Here is a 23644-nt window from a genome sequence, read left to right as displayed (position 1 = left end):
AATGGACATGACATTCTTTATTTTCTTACACCTGTGATGTCATCAAACACCTGAAAGGCGCCACGTAGAGGAATTCAGATTTGACTTTTACTAAAAATATAAATGGTCTATTACTTGTATTCAGAAGTATTATCGGTGTTATCAACAAGAAGTATTTAAAGTATCAAAAGTGTATTTAGTACTGCAGTAAAACTATGTGAATGATATGTTGCTGTACTTAAACTCAGCGTATATCCAACATGCTGCTCTTTCATCCTGAACCCTGAACATGAATATGGATTTATTAAATTACTCTCCTTCAGCAGCAGGAAATATGAGAATCTATGAAACGTTTGTTCCAAGGACAATATGTCTCATTTCCACCTGCAGAGGACACATTCTGACCATCTTTGTCTTAACGATGACCACGTTTTCTAAATATGTAAACACATTTAAATACACACACTGAATTTCCTCATGGGACAAAAGATGTGAAGGAACCCTCAGACTGTCAAACTGCTTCGTTTGTCAGATCAATACTTCATCTTTACGTTTGCTGACAGCGAACAGTCAGGACATTTGCTGTTTTTCTTTATTTAATCTGGAGGTCCTGAGGGTTTAGGACACAATCCTGTCAGCTGTACATCAAATATTATTTACAAAAAAAGTAAAATGGTCAAAAACATTCAAGAAGCAGTGTGGAGCCTGTTTTCCTCTGTTTGACACCTGCTCTGTATTCATCAAGTTTGTTTAAAAAGGCAAAGAGAAGAAGAAGGAAATGAAGTCATACAAAATATGAGGAGATAAGACAAAAGATTCTGTGAATGAAGGAAGTTTGCAGCAGAAAAATGAAAGAAAACATCAGGATGAAGACGAAAGAGGCAGAAGAGACGAATGAGGAAGAGACGACATAAGTGGAGGAAGGAAGAAAAGGAGGTCAAAGGTCAAGTCAGCGGGAAACGTGAGAGCAAACGAAGAAGGACGAGAAGGAAGCAAAAAGAAAAGAGAACGAACCCAAAGACAGGATGACGAGGAGAAAGACGAAATGAACCTCCAAAACGTGTTTGTCAGAAACATTTTCCTTTTTATTCCAAGAAAAAAAGATCTTTTCATCCCAAACAAGAAAATAAAATAAAACAAACTTATAATATTAATAATAACAACAATAATCAATCATTAAGAGGATAAGTATGACAATTCTCTTTTTTCTCTCCTTTTTTCTTTGTTGCTTTTTCTCTATGATGATATTGGTCGTGGTCAATTAAACATGCAGCTAAATAAGTCCGATGATGATGATGATGATGATGATGGAGGTGATGGTGGCTGAGGAAGAGGAGGAAGAGGAGGAAGACATGAAGGAGAAAGAGAGAGGAGAAGTGTCAGACCGTGGAGTCTTTGCTGGCTGCTGAAGACGCATTTCGTTTCTCAGATAATGGCTGACGTGAAGGTGACGGCGGAGGGAAAATGGAGGCACGTGAAGAGGAGTCAAGAAGAAGAAGCTCAGCTAACTTTGATGCAGCTTGGTAGCGGCGCTAAAAGCAGCCATCTTGAAAACACAGTAAGACTTCAGGTGATAGCCTGCTCGCTAAAGAGCACGCTAATTTAGCCAACAGGAAACTGAGGCCTTCTGCTTAGCGCCCCTCGCTGACATGGCCCTGTTAGCCAGAGCGCTAACAGCCTGCTGCCTCCTGAACGATCAGTCCACTGTGTTGACATATTAAAAGTGATGATGAAGGTCGTCAGTGTGTCACCTGGAAATGAAGTCACAACAGACGCTCAGCGAGCGTTAGCGCTGCCCTGAGTCATTCTGGAGAACGACTGTTGATGTGAGCGTCTCTCCTTCTTCATGCCAGATTACAGGTTAGCATCCCTCCCCTCCCCTCCCCTCCCCCTCTCTCTCCTGTGCACGAGCTCAAACGCCACCCGCTGCTGATTGGCTGGAATAGTGCTGTGGTCCGGTTTGAGCCACTTTGCTTGTTCCCCATTTTCAGGACAGACAGCCAGCGACCGCGAGGAGACGTCGGCCCTCTTTGAGCAGAAGGACTCCGGCTTTCAGACGAGATGGGAGGGGGGCGTTGATGATGCTGAACCACTATTGGCTGGAAGGTGGATGAGGAAACGAGAAGGGGGGCGGGGGTGTAACGGGGGAGGAAGGAAGAAGAGACGACAGAATGGAGGGTGATGAGCAGATGAGTGGAAACGTCTGGAGAAAAAAAGAAGTTTGCATTTCTTTGTTTGATGTTTTATTTTTTCCCTGGTCGATCTCCTTCTGTGGGTCAGAGGCGGGGGGTGGGGTGGGGGGGTGGGATGGTGGAGGGGGGAGGGGGGGCACGGGGAGGTCAAAGGTCATCGTTGTTTTTGTGTGTTTTTGCGTGTCAGCCAGCTATCAGCTGCTGTCGGGCGACGGCTCTCGCTCTCGATGCATGGCGGCGCTCTGGTGTTTCATGCTGTCCAGATACTCCTGCTGAGAGACGGCCAGCACCGACGCCAGGATCTCATCATCCTCCCAGTCCGTCAGACCTGAAACACACAGACCAGTTCACAGACCACAGGTACTGACGCGCTGAGGCACTCAGCAACACACTCAACTGTTGGGGTCTCAGTCCAGTGAGGCTGACAGATTTAGCATGCTAACATGTTGAGGCTAGCAGGGATGATGTTTACAGCCTTATGTCAGTCACACGTTCACAAGATTATTTCAGCTGTTGAGATGTTTCAGTCTGGACCAATGAGGCGGATCAGCTGGTCCTTCATGACGAACCCTAAGAAGAATCTGTCCAATACTTCGCTTTATAACCAAACACCTGCAGAGCTAATGACATCCCCACCATACTGCTAATCAGCCAATGCTAGCATGCTAACACGCTAAACTACCAGCACCACATAAATTCACAAGAGGTGCCTGAATGTTCAGATGTCTGGTCAAACTCTGCACCGTGAACACGACCTGACATCACGTCCTGAGCACAGCTGTCAAACATCTGAGCTGCAAACACGCACACACGCATGCACACACACACACAAACACATGCATGCATGCATGCACACGCACGCACACACACGCACACACGCACGCACGCACGCACGCACGCACGCACGCACACACGCACGCACACACACACGCGCACACACACACACACACACACACACACACACACACACACACACACACACACACACCCTGCTCTGCTTGGCTGCTTCCTGTTGTGGTTTTTGACAGTAAACAACAGAGTGACTGACAGCAGTACAATCACCTGCAGTACTGCTATACTGCTGTACTGCAGTAATAAACATGGCAGTAGTACCAGTATTAACAGTACCAACAGTATTAATGATACTGCTGTTGTGAGATCAGTTGTAGTGATGACAGAGTCCCACGTTTCCCACAGAAAACTCAGTGAAGCTGAGCACTGCTCTTTAAGTGAAGACGAAGAACGCTCGTCTTCATCGCTGAAGTCTTTTCTAAAACACACAGAATATCTCATAATACAGCAGAAGTGTCATCTTTGTGCAGTGAGTTTCTTTTCCAGTCTCCGAGGCTGACTGCTGCCCCCTGTGGACGACACGCTCAATAACACTTTGACGGGTTCACCACCTGCTGGAGGCTCGTCCAGGTGACGTCTGCTCACCTGGAGCTGGAGCGACAGTGAAGGCCCCTCTGCTAACATGAAGCTGCACGAGCAGCAGCTGAAGCCCTGAAACAACTGCAGCTAACGCACGGGCCACTCACCAAACGCTGTCGGAGACATCTCCTGCATGATGGCTCTGTACTCCAAATGATGACGACTCTGATTACTGGGACCTGCACACACACACACACACACACACGCGCGCACACACGCGCATGCGCACGCACGCACGCACGCACGCACGCACACACACACACACACACACACAGGAGGAGCGCGCAAGTTATAGTGAATCACCTGAGGAGAACAGTTGTCTAATGCTAATGCTAATGCTAATGCTAATGCTAGGTGAGCAGGAAGGACACTTTGATCCAAAGCGACCTTCATATGAGCTCACACGCCGATGGCTCAGCATCAGTACGAGGCCAGGGATCGAACCCCCGACCTCCTGATTGGTGGGCAACCGGTCTACCTCCTGAGCTGCAGCCGCCCCATGTGGGAGGACGACACGCAACACAGGTTGGCTGCGGGTCATCAGTGCACTCGACCAGGTGAGCCACCTGAGGAGAATCAGCCTGTTGTGTGTGTGCGTGTGTTACCTGGTGCGCAGGGGGAGGGGGGTTTGCTCAGGATTAGGGCGGCTCCTGCGGGGGAGGGGGGCTTGTTGTTGGTCGACGGGGTGGTCGTGAGGTCGGAGTGGGAGGGGTCTGAGTCCCGTTGCCGCGGTGACCGGGCGCTCCAGTCGTCCAGTCCGCTGGAAGCTGCCGCCGTTGCCGAGCTGCAGGTGGCGCTGGCCTTACGGGGCTGAAGGTGGAAAGATGTTTACGTTTACTGCAAATAGCTCAGATTTAACAGGTGTGTTTGATTGGCAGCTGAGCTGGCAGAGGGGCGGAGCCTTCATGTAAACAAACATGGTGACCGCAGCTACCTGTCTGGCCTGTTTCTCCTGGTCCTGCAGCCACTGCAGGTAGGACTCCCGGGCCACCTGCTCCTCGATGGCCTCGTTGGTGGCCTCCCAGTCCGTCGCCCTCTTCTTATCCTCCAACATCTGCTGCTCGATCCACGACTCCTCCGACGTCTTGATGGCCGACTTCATCAGAGACTGCTCCGCGTACTGAGGGGGGGCGAAGGAAGTCCACCATCAGGTCATGTATGTACCATACACACATACACACATACACACATGCACACGCACACATGCACACAAAATGCAACCCTGCAGCAGTGTGCCTTCTTTTAGAACTACACTTCCCATCATGCTCTGGGGCTGTAAGCAGGAGGTGCAGGTCCGTTGTACCTGCAGTTGATGTGTTTGAGCTTAAGCTTGTATTTGTTTGAAAGTGGCCTGAGTTAGCTGCTCCTGCTAACAGCAACTACAATAACTAACTTGCTGCAGTTTTTCCTGCACCTGCGTGCACCTGTCCCCCCCCCCCCCCCACCCCAGCATGGCTGCCTCATGTCTCTCCCTCTTCGTCCCTCCTTCAGGAGTGTGCTTGGTACCCCAGGTTTGAAGGCGGGCAGTCCCAGTCCGACCCCGATCGTGGCCTTGTTGGGGTTCACCACAGAGTTGTAGTGGATGTTGCGGTGGTAGCTCACTCTGATTGGCTCGTCGTTGTTCTGGTGGATGCCATGGAACGTGTTGATTGGCTCTGCAGCGGGGGGAGAGGAGAGGGGAGGGAGCGAGGTCAGGTCGGTGGGATGCGGTTGGCTGATGACCACACATCTGGAGGTTGTTACTGGCCAAGCAGACTCACCTGTGCTGTACTGGTACACCTCCACTGGTCTGTTGTACATCTCGGCCATGGCCTGCATCTCGATGTGGTTGCCATGGCAGTTGTTTTTCCTCTTCCTGTTGATATATGTGGTGAAGTCCTCCGTCACGTAGTTGGAGAAATAGTCTGCGTTCTTCATCTGGAAGGAAAACCAGTGTTTTTATCACAGACGGCGAACTGAAGGTGACAGACAGTGAGAGACAGAACAGGTGAGGGACTCACCAGGTAGTCCATACAGTGTTTCCTCACCACTTCATGCATGTCCTGGTCTCCATACACCTGGTCAGCTGAGACACACACACAGAGCTTGGGTCAGATGTAAAGTGAAGGTGTGTGTCCACGCAGAGGCAGAGAAGCACAAACATGTTTCATTATTGTCCATTTGTGAGGGGACGTCTCCAAACGGCGTCCAAACCCAAAGACACTGACTTCACTCTGAGAGACCGAGTGAGAGTGAATAAAGTCTCTGGGACATTGTTAATAAAGTTATGTCGCCGGGACATGAAGGCAGACGTCAATGTGAGGACGAGCGTTTGGACACACTCGTCAGCTGATGTTGGTCAATGATTCATCTTTCATTGCAGACTGAACTCCAGTGAGCCTCAGAGGCTGGCAGGTGGCTAGGCTAGCTGTGTTCCAGTCTTATGCTAAGCTAACAGCTAGCTTCGTGTTTAGCGCAGAGACTCCTTCTTCTTCTTTGTTCTGCGTCACAAAATCAACCTGAATCCAGCTCTACCGTCATCAATAAGGATTCTCAGCCCCGATTGGTCGGCTAAATAAACGCACACACGCACACGCGCACATGCGCACACACGCACGCACACACACACACACACACACACACACACACACACACACACACACACACATCCTCCGTGGTATGTAAATGAGCGTCACTTCGGTTTGATTTCCAGCAAGTCACATGGTCTGTCACCATGACGATTCTCAGAATCTCCCCGACAACTTCCTTTTTCTCATCAGCAGTGTGTGTGTGTGTGTGTGTGTGTGTGTGTAAAGTTCACACACACACACACACACACACTCACACAGAAAGCTAACCACAGGGACTCATAACAAAACTAACACACATGGCTGAGCAGCAGCAGGTGTGTGTCAGAAACTCCCAACACATCACCCTGTGTGTGCGCGTGTGTGCGCGTGTGTCTGTGTGCTTCAACAGACTGACAGTGACAAAGAGGGGAGGCCAGGAGAGGACGAGAGGAGAGAAGAGGAGGCAGAGAGGAGACGAGGAGGAGAGGAGAAGAGGAAGCAGAGTGGAGACGAGGAGAGGAGAGAAGAGGAGGCAGAGAGGAGACGAGGAGAGGAGAACATACGGAACATGTGTGTCAGCTGCTGAGAAACACGACACAGATAGACTTCTACAGAATTAATAACAAACCACACACACGCATGCATGCACACACACACACACACACACACACACACACACACACACACACACACACACACACACACACACACACACACACACACACACACAGGAAGCCACAGTGAGCGTTCTGATTGGTCAGCCTGGACATTATTCGGAGAAAGGGGCCGGGGGAAGAGCGCTGTTCAACCAGCTCGTCATTCTCATGATGTCGATAAAGTTTTATCTAAAGCTCACAGACTCAGACTCCGCCCTGACCACCAGCAGTGGTCTGAGGACTGCAAAGCATTCTGGGTACAGGCTTTCAGAAACTGTCAGACTGAGTGTATCAGGTCAGGGTGGACATGTCATGTTGGACGTGGCGTGTTCCGGGTCATCAGAGGTCGTCCACTCTCTTCAAAGTGCCAAAGTTTTTCAGGTGTGCAGGTGAACAACGTAGAAAAGGTGACGAACCTTCAGAATCGTCCATCTTCTCCTGTGAAGACCACCTGTCCTCAGGATCACCTTCTGACTCAACTCAACTCTACCTACAGCGCCCCATCTGTCCATCTGTCCATCTGTCTGCGCTACGGGACACTTCTCAGGGTTTGTCCATGTTCACTGTTTACTCTGAATCTGTGTCCCTTCAGACAAAAACTGAGGACAAAACTGTCCAACAGTCAGACCACAGCTGCAGACAGAGGTCAGTGTGGAAACCGTCTGTCCCACAGAGACACCCAGGACCTGAAGTCCACCAGCTCAGACGTCACACCTCCACCTGAAGGGACAGTCCACCTTCAAGCCACACCTGGCTGTACAGACAGAGACAGAGACAGACAGAGACAGAGACACGGACACACACACACCGAGCAGGCAGCAGACAGATGGACAAACACTGGGGTGTCCTCCCCTTTACGCACACTGTACTGTTTACTCAAAGCGTCTGGACATAAGCACTCAGCTGTCCATGTTACAGTAAACCAGATCAGAGGGCACTTTGACAGAGGTCTCTGTGTGTCTCACACACACACACACACACACACACACACACACACACACACAGTATGAGGCAGATGTCAGACGTGACGTGATGGCGTTCAAAGTGACTGAAGACACGAGTGAGCAGCGTGAATCTGAAACATGTCAGAAGGTCTATAATTTCATAACACACACACACACACACACACACACACACACACACACACGCTGTGAGTTAGCTAACAGCTAACATCTGCGCAGCTGCTACATTTGGGACCAACAAAGACACTTCCTGTCTGACACACCTCAGCAGCATGTGACTGCTCCTTCATCACCTGTGATGCAGAAACATTGAACGACACGTGTGCTGATAGCCGCTCAACAATCAAACCTGCAGAGTGCCTCTCCTGATTGGCTGCTGAGTGCTGACCTCATTGGATGTCAGTAAAGGAGGCGGAGCTCTGCACCAATATGAGACGACGCTAACGTGAAGATGTTCAGCAGGTGTAACGTTTACTGTTCTCACCATCTTAGTTTAGCCTGTTAGCATGCTAACATTAGCTAATTAGCAGTAGACACATAGTCCAGCTGAGGCTCATGGGAGTCTGAGTGTCTTCAGGTATTCAGCATGACGAGCAGGTGGTGGCACTAGCTGAAAGTCAGAGGATGAGCAGAGTTCATCCTGAGGGGAACATGAACGTTTCATCGCAGTCCACCAGCCTGTCCACCAGTCAGTCAGTCCACCAGTCAGTCAGTCCATCAGTCTGTCCACCAGTCAGTCAGTCCACCAGTCAGTCAGTGCATCAGTCTGTCCACCAGTCAGTCAGTCCACCAGTCAGTCCACCAGTCAGTCAGTCCATCAGTCAGTCCACCAGTCAGTCAGTCCACCAGTCAGTCAGTCCATCAGTCAGTCAGTCCACCAGTCAGTCAGTCCATCAGTCTGTCCACCAGTCAGTCAGTCCACCAGTCAGTCCACCAGTCAGTCAGTCCACCAGTCAGTCAGTCCATCAGTCTGTCCACCAGTCAGTCAGTCCACCAGTCTGTCCACCAGTCAGTCAGTCCACCAGTCAGTCAGTCCATCAGTCAGTCAGTCCACCAGTCAGTCAGTCCACCAGTCTGTCCACCAGTCAGTCCACCAGTCAGTCAGTCCATCAGTCAGTCCACCAGTCTGTCCACCAGTCAGTCAGTCCATCAGTCAGTCCACCAGTCTGTCCACCAGTCAGTCAGTCCAGTCTGTCCACCAGTCTGTCCACCAGTCAGTCAGTCCAGTCAGTCCACCAGTCAGTCAGTCCATCAGTCAGTCCACCAGTCTGTCCACCAGTCAGTCAGTCCAGTCAGTCCACCAGTCAGTCAGTCCATCAGTCAGTCCACCAGTCTGTCCACCAGTCAGTCAGTCCAGTCTGTCCACCAGTCAGTCCACCAGTCTGTCCATCAGTCTGTCCACCAGTCAGTCAGTCCATCAGTCTGTCCACCAGTCAGTCAGTCCACCAGTCTGTCCACCAGTCAGTCCATCAGTCTGTCCACCAGTCTGGCCATCAGTCAGTCAGTCCATCAGTCTGTCCACCAGTCAGTCAGTCCACCAGTCAGTCCACCAGTCAGTCAGTCCACCAGTCAGTCAGTCCATCAGTCAGTCAGTCCACCAGTCAGTCAGTCCATCAGTCTGTCCACCAGTCAGTCAGTCCACCAGTCAGTCCACCAGTCAGTCAGTCCACCAGTCAGTCAGTCCATCAGTCTGTCCACCAGTCAGTCAGTCCACCAGTCTGTCCACCAGTCAGTCAGTCCACCAGTCAGTCAGTCCATCAGTCAGTCAGTCCACCAGTCAGTCAGTCCACCAGTCTGTCCACCAGTCAGTCCACCAGTCAGTCAGTCCATCAGTCAGTCCACCAGTCTGTCCACCAGTCAGTCAGTCCATCAGTCAGTCCACCAGTCTGTCCACCAGTCAGTCAGTCCACCAGTCAGTCAGTCCATCAGTCAGTCAGTCCACCAGTCAGTCAGTCCATCAGTCAGTCCACCAGTCTGTCCACCAGTCAGTCAGTCCAGTCTGTCCACCAGTCAGTCCACCAGTCTGTCCATCAGTCTGTCCACCAGTCAGTCAGTCCATCAGTCTGTCCACCAGTCAGTCAGTCCACCAGTCTGTCCACCAGTCAGTCCATCAGTCTGTCCACCAGTCTGGCCATCAGTCAGTCAGTCCATCAGTCTGTCCACCAGTCAGTCAGTCCACCAGTCAGTCAGTCCATCAGTCAGTCAGTCCACCAGTCAGTCAGTCCATCAGTCTGTCCACCAGTCAGTCAGTCCACCAGTCAGTCCACCAGTCAGTCAGTCCACCAGTCAGTCAGTCCATCAGTCTGTCCACCAGTCAGTCAGTCCACCAGTCTGTCCACCAGTCAGTCAGTCCACCAGTCAGTCAGTCCATCAGTCAGTCAGTCCACCAGTCTGTCCACCAGTCTGTCCACCAGTCAGTCCACCAGTCAGTCAGTCCATCAGTCAGTCCACCAGTCTGTCCACCAGTCAGTCAGTCCATCAGTCAGTCCACCAGTCTGTCCACCAGTCAGTCAGTCCAGTCTGTCCACCAGTCTGTCCACCAGTCAGTCAGTCCAGTCAGTCCACCAGTCAGTCAGTCCATCAGTCAGTCCACCAGTCTGTCCACCAGTCAGTCAGTCCAGTCTGTCCACCAGTCAGTCCACCAGTCTGTCCATCAGTCTGTCCACCAGTCAGTCAGTCCATCAGTCTGTCCACCAGTCAGTCAGTCCACCAGTCTGTCCACCAGTCAGTCCATCAGTCTGTCCACCAGTCTGGCCATCAGTCAGTCAGTCCATCAGTCTGTCCACCAGTCAGTCAGTCCACCAGTCTGTCCACCAGTCAGTCAGTCCATCAGTCTGTCCACCAGTCAGTCAGTCCACCAGTCTGTCCACCAGTCAGTCCATCAGTCTGTCCATCAGTCTGTCCACCAGTCACTCAGACCACCAGTCAGTCCACCAGTCTGTCCACCAGCTTGTCCATCAGTCAGTCCATCATTCAGTCAGTGAGAATGAGCTTCAAGGATTCAGATTGCTAGCGGTCTGTGAACCACCTGACTTCAGCTTCAGCACGAGGTCATGTGACTGATTGACAGGTAGCTGTGTGACGGCCGAGTCACAGAGGAACTCACGGCCTCAAACCCCAACAAGGTGTTACAGGTTGAAGCTTTGTGATTGAGACGCCGACTCTTTTCTCTCATGTTCAGAACTCCTCCACGCCATCACACAGTCTTTGCCCTCGTTCTCCCTGACAAAGCGTGACCAGCAGCAATGCATGCTGGGAATTATCAGCATGCCAGCAACACGTCTCTGACCAATCAGACGCGTTACTCAACAGGTCTGAGACCGGAGACGTGTCCAAATGTTTGGAGGCAAAAACACGAACACATCTGGTTTACTGTAAGTAACACACACACACACACACACACACACACACACACACACACACACACACACACACACACTGTCTGAACTTTCCTCTGCATGGATCAGCTCCAGGTTGTGTCAGCATGCAGCATCTCCACAGTCCTGAACCCACAGTGAGTTCACCCTGATCATCAGACCCACTTCATTCAGTCCAGTCATCTGAGCCAGACTGGCACAGACCAGGTCCACCTGAGCCAGACTGGCACAGACCAGGTCCACCTGAACCAGACTGGCACAGACCAGGTCCACCTGAGCCAGACTGGCACAGACCAGGTCCACCTGAACCAGACTGGCACAGACCAGGTCCACCTGAACCAGACTGGCACAGACCAGGTCCAGCAGCACTTATGCTCTGGACGTCTTCCTCAGGTTGCAGGCTGAGCCGCTGACTGTGTTTACTTAAGTTCAATATCAAGGTACTTGTACTTTGCTTGAGTAATTCTATGTTATGCTATATTTCTAATTGTACTGTAATTGTGTAATTGTACTTTATATTGTACATTACCTGGTTGACAGGTGGCACAGGTGTCATCACAGCAGGAATGTGACCTGACGACAGGAAACACACCCAGAGTTCACGGTGGTGGGACGAGTACTCAGATCGTGTCGTTTCAGAAGACTCTCAAACTCACGTAAACTGGAAATACTCAAATAAAGTACAAGTACACCAAAATTGTCCAAAAATACAGTAGCTGAGTAAATTTACTTTGTTGACTTCCGACCTCTCGTCTCTGAGCTGCGAGCAGTTCAAAGACAAACTGACAGATCATTTCACCTGGATCACTTTCAGGAGCAAGAAGATGGAAAAAAACCTCACAAAAACTACACACACACACACACGCACACACACACACACACACACACACACACACACACAAACACACACACAAACACACACACACACACACACACACACACACAAACACAAACACACACACAGAAACACACACACACACACACACACACACACACACACACACACACACACCTGCCTACCTGAAACAGAAAGTGGACAGCAAGGTGTGAAAACACATCAAACGTGAAAGTCCAGCTCAGTTTGTGTATGTATGTGTGTGTATGTGAGTGTGTGTGTGTGTGTGTGTGTGTGTGTGTGTGTGTGTGTCTTTCTGTTTCTGTGTGTGTGTGTCTTTCTGTGTGTCTTTCTGTTTCTGTGTGTGTGTGTGTGTGTGTGTGTGTGTGTGTGTGTGTGTTTCTGTGAAATGCAGCTCAGAGTAAAGAAAGGAGTTTCTGAAAACAGAAGTGAGAAGAATCAGAAGTCAACTGACAGAGAAGACAGACGCTACTGTCCACCTGTCTGTCTGTCCTGCAGACGCTACTGTCCACCTGTCTGTCTGTCCTGCAGACGCTACTGTCCACCTGTCTGTCTGTCCTACAGACGCTACTGTCCACCTGTCTGTCTGTCCTGCAGACGCTACTGTCCACCTGTCTGTCTGTCCTGCAGACGCTACTGTCCACCTGTCTGTCCAGACAGAATTTGAATTAGGACAGAACTCAGACTGTGTGCATAGATTGAAACTCATGATTTAACAACAGGAAGACAGGTGGACAGGTGTGACTTTACCAACATAGCAGTGGTTATCTGAAACGTTGGCTGGTCTCTGCTGAATGGACTCAAAGAAGCACAAACCCTCGTCTTTCACAGCGACCCACATTTCCACATATCTTCCCACCGCACACACACACACATGCATGCACACACACACACACACACACACACACACATACTTACACACACACACACACACACACACACACACACACACACACACTTTCACCTGCTACCATGACAACCGTCAGGTGACACCAGCTGTCACTGACCGTGTGAGAGAAACAAAAAAATGGAAGTTTGCTGATTGTTTTTCTGAAAACAAAAAGTTTGTCCCTGGTGGCGCGGCGTGGCGTGGCGCGGCGTGGCGTGGCGTGGCGTGGCGTGGCGTGGCGCGGCGTGGCGCGGCGCGACACAGGCACACATGGACAACACAGGACATTTCTACCATGTTTTCAGTCATTTGTCTCAGTCAGGACAAACTCCTCTGAACAGCAGCGATCTGGAACCATGCTGAGAGACTGACACCTGCTGGTGACCAGAGGAACTGCACAGGTACGCCTGAGTGTGTGCATGCGTGTGTGTGTGCGTGCGTGTCACTCACCCACTGCTCTGAACAGACACGCTCCGTCCTCCTTCATCTTCTTGATGACGAAGCCTTTCTTTTCCCGCAGAGCTTTTTCAAACCAGTGCTCCTGCTGAACACACACACACACACGCACACACACACAAACAAAAACACACGCACACACACACATGCATACACAAGCACGCACACACACACACACACACACATGCATACACAAGCACGCACACACACACACATGCATACACAAGCACACACACACACACGCACACACGCACACACACACACACACACACGCACACACACACACACAGAGGGTAAGCTGTGTGGAAGCTGACCTACGAGGTTTTTTTTTGTTTTCAGAAGTTAACGAACGTCATTTTAATTATTGATTAAGCTGCAGATTATTTTCTCGATAAATAAATCAATGGTTTGGTCTGAAAGACGTCAGAAAAATGTCCATCCAGTGTCTGATTGGTCCATCGATGCACCTGGGGACATTTGGGGACATTCGTCAGTTTGTCTGCGTCCTCCTGTTTGTTTGTTTGTTTGTTTGTTTGTGTCTGTCCGCTGAGCCTTGTTGATCAGCACAAAAGACTGGAATTACAGACCGGTTAGTCGTCTCTCTTCCATGGATCATGTGTCTGTCCTCTGTGTGTCTGTCCTCCATGTGTCTGTCCTCTGTGTGTCTGTCCTCTGTGTGTCTGTCCTCTGTCTGTCTGTCCTCTGTGTGTCTGTCCTCTGTGTGTCTGTCCTCCATCTGTCTGTCCTCTGTGTGTCTGTCCTCTGTGTGTCTGTCCTCTGTGTGTCTGTCCTCCGTGTGTCTGTCCTCTGTGTGTCTGTCCTCCGTGTGTCTGTCCTCTGTGTGTCTGTCCTCCATCTGTCTGTCCTCTGTGTGTCTGTCCTCCGTGTGTCTGTCCTCTGTGTGTCTGTTCTCCGTGTGTCTGTCCTCCATCTGTCTGTCCTCTGTGTGTCTGTCCTCCGTGTGTCTGTCTTCTGTGTGTCTGTCCTCCATCTGTCTGTCCTCTGTGTGTCTGTCCTCCGTCTGTCTGTCCTCCATCTGTCTGTCCTCCATCTGTCTGTTCTCCGTGTGTCTGTCCTCCGTGTGTCTGTCCTCTGTGTCTGTCCTCTGTGTGTCTGTTCTCCGTGTGTCTGTCCTCCATCTGTCTGTCCTCTGTGTGTCTGTCCTCCGTGTGTCTGTCCTCTGTGTGTCTGTCCTCCATCTGTCTGTCCTCTGTGTGTCTGTCCTCCGTCTGTCTGTCCTCCATCTGTCTGTCCTCCATCTGTCTGTTCTCCGTGTGTCTGTCCTCCGTGTGTCTGTCCTCTGTGTGTCTGTCCTCTGTGTGTCTGTCCTCCATCCGTCTGTCCTCTGTGTGTCTGTCCTCTGTGTGTCTGTCCTCCGTCTGTCTGTTCTCTGTGTGTCTGTCCTCTGTGTGTCTGTCCTCCGTCTGTCTGTCCTCTGTGTGTCTGTCCTCTGTGTGTCTGTCCTCCATCTGTCTGTTCTCTGTGTGTCTGTCCTCTGTGTGTCTGTCCTCCATCTGTCTGTCCTCTGTGTGTCTGTCCTCTGTCTGTCTGTTCTCTGTGTGTCTGTCCTCTGTGTCTGTCCTCCGTCTGTCTGTCCTCCGTCTGTCTGTCCTCTGTGTGTCTGTCCTCCGTGTGTCTGTCCTCCGTCTGTCCTCACTGACACTCGGCTCTGTGTTCAGTTACAGATCTTTGACTGGATTGAGACATTAAGGACAGTAACGTTGAACAGGACATGACACCTTCCCACAGACGTCACAACGAGATGTAAAGTTACCGTCGGACTGAAACTCTGCGTCTGAACTCTGGACGTGTCTCTGATTTTAGTCCCTGTGCTCGTCCACCTCAGCTCTCACCTGAGCTTCAGGTCTGATTTGTAGACGATACCTGAGTAAACGTGAAGCTGACGGCCAATAAAAAGGCACTGACTGAATATATTTGTCTATTTTATCCTCGGCGAGCAGACCGAGCCGCTCTCTGGACAGACAGACGGCCTACATTTCCCATCATGCCGTGCTGAACTGCAAATGTTCCTTTTTGTCAGTGTGTGAATGTCTGTGGCTTCAGGAGCTGCAACTAAAGATCATCTTCATCAGTTCATCTGACGTCAGGCTTCACTACATCAAGGGACCCCATCCGGTTCTATTGGCCCTGATCCAGATCCAGATCCAGATCCTGATCCAGATACAGATCCAGATCCAGATGCTGATCCTGATCCAGTTAATTACGTTCATGCAGATTAAACGTGTATAACAGACTTCATTCTGGCTCTATATGTTTTTTTTTCTTGCTCTACATTTGCAACATATTTTGCTTCGTCTGGAGAAAATTCTTCTTCTCTGCCAAACGACCGAAATCCATATAATGTAATTATAAGTTTGCTAGCCATCCTGCTAATGCTAACTACGTAAAATACCTATACGTTTGCACATGACGTCACGTGGCTCTTTGCTGTGGTGTGAATTGCAGATGGAGGGCAGGAAGTGATTTTCTGCACAGGAAGCTCAGAATGACGATGTTTGGTGACGTTTACGGTCGATCAGATCGATCAAACTGAGAAACCGTGAAGAGCTGTCGTTGTTGTTCATAAGAGGGAAAATGCAGTCGAGTCGGCTGACGGTGGAAATGATGTGACATTAGTTATTGTTTTAAATCTGTGGTGACAGATTTAAAGTGACGGCTACAAACAACAAACACTTGTTAAATCAGCGTTAACGGTTTCACATAAGACAGCTGAACGTAAGTAACGTACTCTGTCTCGTTTAGAGACGATCCTCGTCTTTAGCGGCGTTTAATCTGACCTTAGCGAGCGGCTAACTGAGCAAACAACGGTACGTAAACGTCAACGTTCAGCGCCGAGTGTTTGCTGCTCGTTAACCCGTTAAAGGACGATAAAAACTACGAACCCTGAAAAGAACAGAACCACAGTCATTGGAGCACTTTGCTATCGAGGTCGTGGACCAACGCTAACAGAAAAGTTGTTTGCCTCCAAACTTTTGTCTGCTTTCACTTGTTTTGTGGAGCAGAACGACGTCTGAATGAGCAGGTTGTTGTTTTATCTGCTGACTCGACAGCAGCAAATCTTTCAGTTCAGCTGAAAAATGGCTTCATGACGTAAGAGTCACATCAACATCTGATCGGATGTTCTGCTTCTGCCTTTCTCTCATAGTTTCACCTGTGATCCACTGAGCCTTTTCAGGACGCTCCTTTCACACCCAATCATGATGCTCTCACCTGTCACCAATCAGCCTGTTTACCTGTGGAATGTTCCAAACAGGTGTTTTTGGAGCGTTCCACATCTTTCAGTCCGTGAAACATGTTGCTGCATCAGATTCACAATAGAGATATTTACAGAAATCAATGAAGCTGATGAGGAAGAACATGAAATATATTGACTTTGAGCTGTTCTCAGGTCAGTTTGTGTCAGAGAGGATTAATGAAGAGTTATTCTGTTTGATTTAGGGTCCACACAGCGTCAGACTTGCTCTTATCTTCACGTCGTCATGATGGCTACCTCGTGCTACCTCGTGCTACCTCGTGCTACCTCGTGCTACCTCGTGCTACCTCGTGCATCCTGCGTGTCTGGTTGCAAACAGCATTAGAAATTAAAGGGAAGCAGCATCCAACACACACATGAAGAGTGGGGGCAGTGTGGAGCAGAGCGAGCGACGGCCGATGGTGACCTCAGAATTAACATCAGTGACGTTCGGGGCACATCAAGCGAATCTGGACCTTCTGTACTGTCTGAGTCCTCTGGTTGCCCTCTAGTGGTGTCCTCCAGTAACACAAACAGCATGTCGGTGAACAATCACGCTCATGATGCAACTGCTTGTCTACATGGACGTGTGATTAAAAAGTCCATAAATGTCTGGCCTGAATCCTCACATGCACACGTGTCTGGACCAGCTACCAGAGGACACCAGGACACCAGGACATCAGGACACCAGGACACCAGGACACCAGGACTCTGCTGCATCTTTACGTGATGAACTGTGATTTCTATTGGCGGTCAAACTCTCTCACACAGTCACCAGCTCTCCATGGACACCTGGTATTTGTCTCTGTGTGGACACGTCCAGGTCCATTCTGTCCTATAGGACAAATGTGTCTACGGTCGGTTTAGCTCAGGCCTAGGTTTGTGTCACCTGTGAATTAACTAAAGCATCAGTGCCGTTGCTATGGTTACCAGCACTTTCATAAGACCCAGGTGAAAACTTTCACCTGAAACCTGTGTGAAATAAACACAGGTATCATTTCAATCAGCTGACAGCCAATCAGAGAACGTTATTCTAAATGTGCAGTGAGATATTCACTTTATTCTCTCTAGATAAACCTGAAAAATCGTTATTTATTTCACATAAATTACGTTTAATTCGCTTTCTTTTATTTCTGAACACCTGTTTTGACTTCTTGTATCATCACCTGTCACATCGACAAACCTCTTGAAGTCCCTGGAGGCTGACGCTAACCAACGTTTACTGTTTATCCCACCTGTGTAGCCACAGTAGCATTAGCATTCGTGCTAATGCTAGCCAGCGTTAGCTTCCTACCTGCTCCACGGTAGCCGGGTCCATGGACTGCAGCCGGGCAGCGTTCTCGTACTCGTCCTCGCTGTTGTTCCCGGCTCCTTCCTCCGTGTCCTGGCTGGACCCCACTCCTCCCGGTCCTGTCACTCCGGGTTGGCCTCCGCCGGCCAGAGCCGCCACCACCCCGCCGGAGCAGGTGCCTGCCTGCCGCCGCCTCTTGCTCAGCCCGGGCCCGGAGCAGCAGCTCCCGATGCCTCCGCCGCAGCCGACGACGCCGGCCGACACGACGAGCTCCCCGCGGGACCCGGCCACCATTCCGCCGCTGCTGTCCCGACCGTCGCCCGGCCCTACCGGAGACACGGAGCCGACGGGCGGCGGAGAGGCCTGCTGCGGCCGGGAGCTCGCCTCGATGCTCCGCCTGTCGTCCCTTGCGGAGGGCGGAGCGGGCTGATAGGACCACGGCGGAGGTGAAGCCCTCGGTCGGGCTCCGGTCCGCCCTGCGTGTGGATGCGGGTGCTGGTGCGGGTCGGAGCCGCTCCGACGGTCGCTGTCATCGGCGTGGTCCGAGACGCCGACCCCGGAGCTGGGCTTCTTCTTCGGGAGAATCGTCATGGTGGTGTCTCTGTGTGAGGGAAGCAGGGAGGGGGTCAGAGGGTGACGAGTCCTCCCTTTCTCGATCAAATGCTTCGCTGTGCTCGGCCTCCGGCCCGGCCGTGCGGCGCTACTCACCGAGCTAAAGCTCTTAACGAAGCGAAACGGACGACAGAAACAACAACTCGGCTCCTTTTCGACGGTTTCGCTGAACAAAAACAAAAAGCGTCTCCCTCTTCCCGTTCTGCTGCCCGTCCAGTCCACAAAACATCAACACAATCTGACGGAGGGCAGCGACGTCACTTCCTGGTTGCGACGGCATTTTTTACGTCATGCCGTTTGTCGGCTCTTCATTATGGCTCGTTGAGAAAACCAGTTTACAGGTACGGAGAGCTGATGAGGAGGTCAGTGAACATGTCAGTAATCCAGATTAAAGAGGAAATAATTTCATGTTAATTCAGGATTTTATGGACCTTTTATCTTTTTCTCTTGTCATGTCCATACTTCATTCTGAAAATTAAATACTTCGGGTTTAAAATATGAAGCTTTACGAGTTAGTAATGATAATAAAAAGCTTTATTTGTATAGCATCTTTCATACAAGGTCAAAGTGTTTTACATCTGAGAAATCACAAGCAGCAAGTGTTTCACATAAGAGCAGGCAGAGAAAACTAATGTAAAATAAGAATCAAACCCATTTTAAAATAAGAGAATAAGGATTAAATACAGAGGATGCATCAATGAGAGGGAACATAAAACCAGTGGACAACAGGATTAAAGAACAGAGTTCATAGAACGCATGGAACCAAGTCAAATAGATCATTTATGAAGAGGAGCAGCAGACTGAGGCGAAGATCAGAGTTTCAGGTGTGATCAGGAAGTCAGAGCTCGTTAAAGGCTGAAGCTCAGATCACTTTTAGCTTTCTGTTGAAAACGTTCATCGAGCTGCTTCCTGATGTCTGAAGGTCGTTTGTTCAGAAGCTCGGACAGAAGCTGCAGCCCTGATCTTCTCTCACGTTTCTGGAAACGTCCAATAAACCAGCAGCAGATGATCACGGCTGCATCCTCGTCCATTAAGACCTTTGTATGCAAGGAGGAGGAGGACCTGAAGATCAGTCCTGAATGTGACAGGAAGTCAGTGCAGAGCAGCTGAAACTGGACTGATGTGGTCTCTGCTCCTGGTTCTGGTTCATAGTCTCTCTGGTTTTTCTCCTGGAGGTCAGTAAAGAGAGCGTCACCGTCATCGAGTGGGCTTGAAATCAAGCATGAATCCGTGTTTCAGCGCCTGTTTGGTTTCTGACCGGTCGTTCTGTCACAGCTCTTTGTAACGCAGTGGGAACCAGCTTTAACCGGATGAGCTGCAGCAGATCAATACGAACGATCGATCAGTCCCTTAAGCCACTGTTAAATTGTTTAGATGATGTCAAGGCCTGGATGGCTCTCAACTTTTTAAATTTTAACGAAAACAAGACTGAACAAGACTGGTGCCCCCCCAGTGGGTCTGGGTTCCTTGGCACAGCACGGCGAACCTATTGTCAGTAACCTGGGGGTAAAAGTGGACGCTGATCTTAAGTTTGACAGCCAGATTAAAGCTGTGGTGAGAACAAGCTTCTTCCAGTTAAGGCAGCTGGCAAAAATAAAACCTTTTCTCCACTTTGAGACAGTAATCCACGCCTTTGTGACCACACGACTGGATTACTGTAATGCACTTCATGTGGGGGTAAGTGGGTCCTCCATCGCACGTCTTCAACTGGTACAGAACGCAGCTGCACGTCTTTTAACTGGTACAAAGAAGTTTGAGCACATTTCACCAATTTTAGCTTCACTCCACTGACTACCCGTCCATTTTAGAATTCATTTTAAATTTGCTTTTAAATCTCTAAATGGTCCTGCCCCATCGTACCTCTCTGAGCTTCTGCACCCCTACACACCCACCCGATCTCTTAGGTCAGCAGACCAGCTGCTCCTGAGGGTTCCCAAAACTCGGCTGAAGCTCAGAGGGGATCGGGCGTTTTCTGTTGCAGCTCCAAAATTGTGGAACGAACTGCCGCTGCACATTAGACAGACCTCTTCACTGTCTAATTTTAAAACTCTTCTTTAAAGGCACCTTTTTTCTTTGGCTTTTCACACCACTTAGGTTGTTGATTTTATGTGCACAGATATTTTATCATTTTATGTTCTTATCTTTTTAATCTTTTATTTATTTGTTTTATTGTGTTTGTTTTACTGCACAGCACTTTGGAAACCTTTGTGTTTATTTAAAATTGTGTTTTATAAATAAAATGGATTGGATTGGATGATAGCGGACATTAGCTAAGGTTAGCCACGATAGCTGACCTTAGCTAAGGTTAGCCACGATAGCTGACATTAGCTATGATAGCTGACCTTAGCTAAGGTTAGCCACGATAGCTGACCTTAGCTAAGGTTAGCCATGATAGCGGACATTAGCTATGATAGCTGACCTTAGCTAAGGTTAGCCACGATAGCTGACCTTAGCTAAGGTTAGCCATGATAGCGGACATTAGCTATGATAGCTGACCTTAGCTAAGGTTAGCCATGATAGCAGACATTAGCTATGATAGCTGACCTTAGCTAAGGTTAGCCACGATAGCTGACCTTAGCTAAGGTTAGCCATGATAGCGGACATTAGCTATGATAGCTGACCTTAGCTAAGGTTAGTCACGATAGCTGACCTTAGCTAAGGTTAGCCATGATAGCGGACATTAGCTATGATAGCTGACATTAGCTAAGGTTAGCCACGATAGCTGACATTAGCTAAGGTCTCTCACTGGTGTGTTAGCATGTTATGTTTCCCTGAAATTAGCGGATGAATTTTAAGAATTTCTGAAATTCCTCCACAATAAACTTTGAGATCACCAGACGAGATTAATGGATCAACACATTTCACTGCTGTCTGAGGGACTTCATTTCATGTGACTGGTTCCATTAACTCACCTGTAGATGTTTCCTCAGGTGTTTAAATGTTGACAGTATTTTCACTCTGGACAGAAATGTTGGAGCTTTTCTGGTTTCACGAGGAAAATGACTGAATTTCACTGGAAGGTCTTCTTGTACGACAACATGGCCGTCTGCCTTTAAGGGGTCATCTCAGGTGGCCTATAGAACAGTGCACATTGATTTAATTGGTAGACAAGAGACGGTGAAAGTGCAAACAAGAACCAATCAAAAACAAGGCTCAGTACTGGACGTGATACTGCCCAACCAAGGGAGCCTGTCCAGACGTGGAGGAAGCTCTTTATCAGCCATCCAAGCCTCCAAGGTGCTTCACTCTGGTTTGTCCCGATGGCTTTATTGACCGACGGTGTCCAAAAATCTGCCAAACGAAGGTGTTTCTGCACAAATGAATATTCAAATTAAAAATGCTCTTTGAAGTTTGACTGTGGAAATGAATGTGAGGCTCTAAAAGTGAGGAGACAGTCGACATTATGCACATTATTATTATTACACGAGTTAGAAATCAGACACCAGACTGTGGAGTGACAAAGTGATTTATATTATCTTCCTCTTATACACACGCACACGCGCACACACGCACACACACGCACATCTTTAGTTACAGTTGGTGCTCAGTGTTGAGTAACAATAATAATAATAATAATAATAATAATAATAATAATAAGCAATAGTCGTCTTCAAATATAGAGCGATACACTTTGTACAAAATACCCTGCATATTACTGTCAAGTTTCTCTGAAATGACACGAGGAGCTGCGTGACAAGCGACAGCAGAGGGCGCCGTCGCTCTGTTTTCACACTGACCTCCTGAGCTTCAGATTGATGATCACTGTTCAATGAAATCAGATCAATAATCACCTTTGAAAAACATCTGCGGAGTGTTTGAAACGAGAAAACGTCCAGCTCGTGTTTCTGGAGCTTTCAGCCACATCTGGAGGTCTTCCTCAGCGAATGAGGTTTGTTTTCTCGGTCACATGATGACAGCTGGTCGTTTCAGTGGCCGAAAGCTTCGGAAACCAAAGACGGTGAACTTGTTTGACTAAAGTGACGTTTCCATCAGATCAGAGACAGGAACCGTTTTCCGTCACCTGCAGTCAGACTGATTCAGAGTCAGCGGCTGGACTTTGTCTCACGGACGCAGATTCAGTGATCGAACTTCAACCTCAGAGAAGCTTTAAAGTCAAACATCTGCAGAAACTCTGCACACTGAATGAAGTCCCACGGACAGATTTTCATCTTTCATCGTCTCTCGTCCACATTATTCTCCTTGAAATGTTTTTTTGTCCGACATCAGTCAAGAACCCGAAGAGATTCAGTTTGCTGTGACAGAAAACAGAAAACCATCACAGTGGAGACGCTGCACCCGGAGAACCAGAGGAGCGTCGTTAGACAGCGTACAGTGTGACTGAACACAGGAGATACCCTTTAAAATGCCCACAGCATCCTTTGGGAGTTTGTTCCTGAAGTGTTTTGGTTGACAGACAGCTGAGGGAATATTTGGCTGAAAGTCTGAACAACAAACCTGCAAACTGACGGATCTGATGGTCAATGTTCAGGAAGACTCCAATCAGTCCGTTTTAGAGGGGGAGAAGAAGAAGAATCCAACAGATTCCAGTTAAACTTAGCTTTCTGACACAAACACGTTCAGACACTTCAGGCAGCCACGACTAGAATGTAGGTGAATTTATTCCGTGTATTTCAGGTGAATCGCTCACGACGATGGAAAGCTGTCTCATATTCTCAGAGCCAAATGTCTCCTGACGACCGTCTCGTTACGAGACACGGGTCTCGTTACAGTGGACAGATCTGTATGTGACAGACACTTAGACGTCTGCTGATCAGTGTCTCCCAGTTATGTCCAACTCCTTGACAGACGTTTGAACTCCACAGTCTCACCGGTCACATCAGCACCGAGCTTGTAGTCGTCTCGCTGTGAGAAAACTTTATCTTAATTCTGACACCTGTGACATTCAATCATTCGTTCGTTCGGTCGTTCGTTCGATCGATTGTTCGATCGATCGATTGTTCTGTCATTTGTTTGTTCGATCGTTCATCCGTTTGTTGGATCGATCGTTCTGTCGTTTGTTCGTTCAATTGTTCAATCATTCGATCGTTGGATCGATCGGGCGATCGTTCGGTTGTTGGATCATTCGGTCATTCGTTCGGTCTTCAATCATTTGATTGATTGTTCGGTCATTTGTTCAATTG

At 49.1% G+C, this 23644-nt stretch overlaps 1 protein-coding gene across 2 annotated transcripts; it reads right to left on the bottom strand.

The window, feature by feature from the left end:
* Positions 1–873: 873 nt before the first annotated feature.
* otud5a (OTU deubiquitinase 5a) lies at positions 874–18729 on the bottom strand. 2 transcript variants are annotated; one of them, XM_076740939.1, is made up of 10 exons: positions 18600–18727; positions 17895–18492; positions 13342–13435; positions 5603–5667; positions 5363–5519; positions 5109–5257; positions 4537–4722; positions 4208–4412; positions 3710–3781; positions 874–2499 (listed from the first exon to the last, which is right to left on the bottom strand). In XM_076740939.1, the coding sequence occupies exons 2-10, from the start codon at positions 18480–18482 to the stop codon at positions 2366–2368; spliced, it is 1650 nt and encodes a 549-aa protein (XP_076597054.1). In that variant the 5' UTR covers positions 18483–18492; positions 18600–18727; the 3' UTR covers positions 874–2365. The 2 variants fall into 2 exon arrangements, with proteins under 2 accessions (XP_076597054.1, XP_076597053.1); XM_076740938.1 differs by having other exon boundaries at positions 875–2499; positions 17895–18729.
* Positions 18730–23644: the final 4915 nt, after the last annotated feature.

This window comes from Chaetodon auriga, chromosome 10 (genome assembly GCF_051107435.1).
Source record: "Chaetodon auriga isolate fChaAug3 chromosome 10, fChaAug3.hap1, whole genome shotgun sequence".
NCBI lineage: Eukaryota > Metazoa > Chordata > Actinopteri > Chaetodontiformes > Chaetodontidae > Chaetodon > Chaetodon auriga.
The sequence above is the reverse complement of the archived record's forward strand: the minus strand, read 5'-3'. Positions and strand labels throughout refer to the sequence as shown.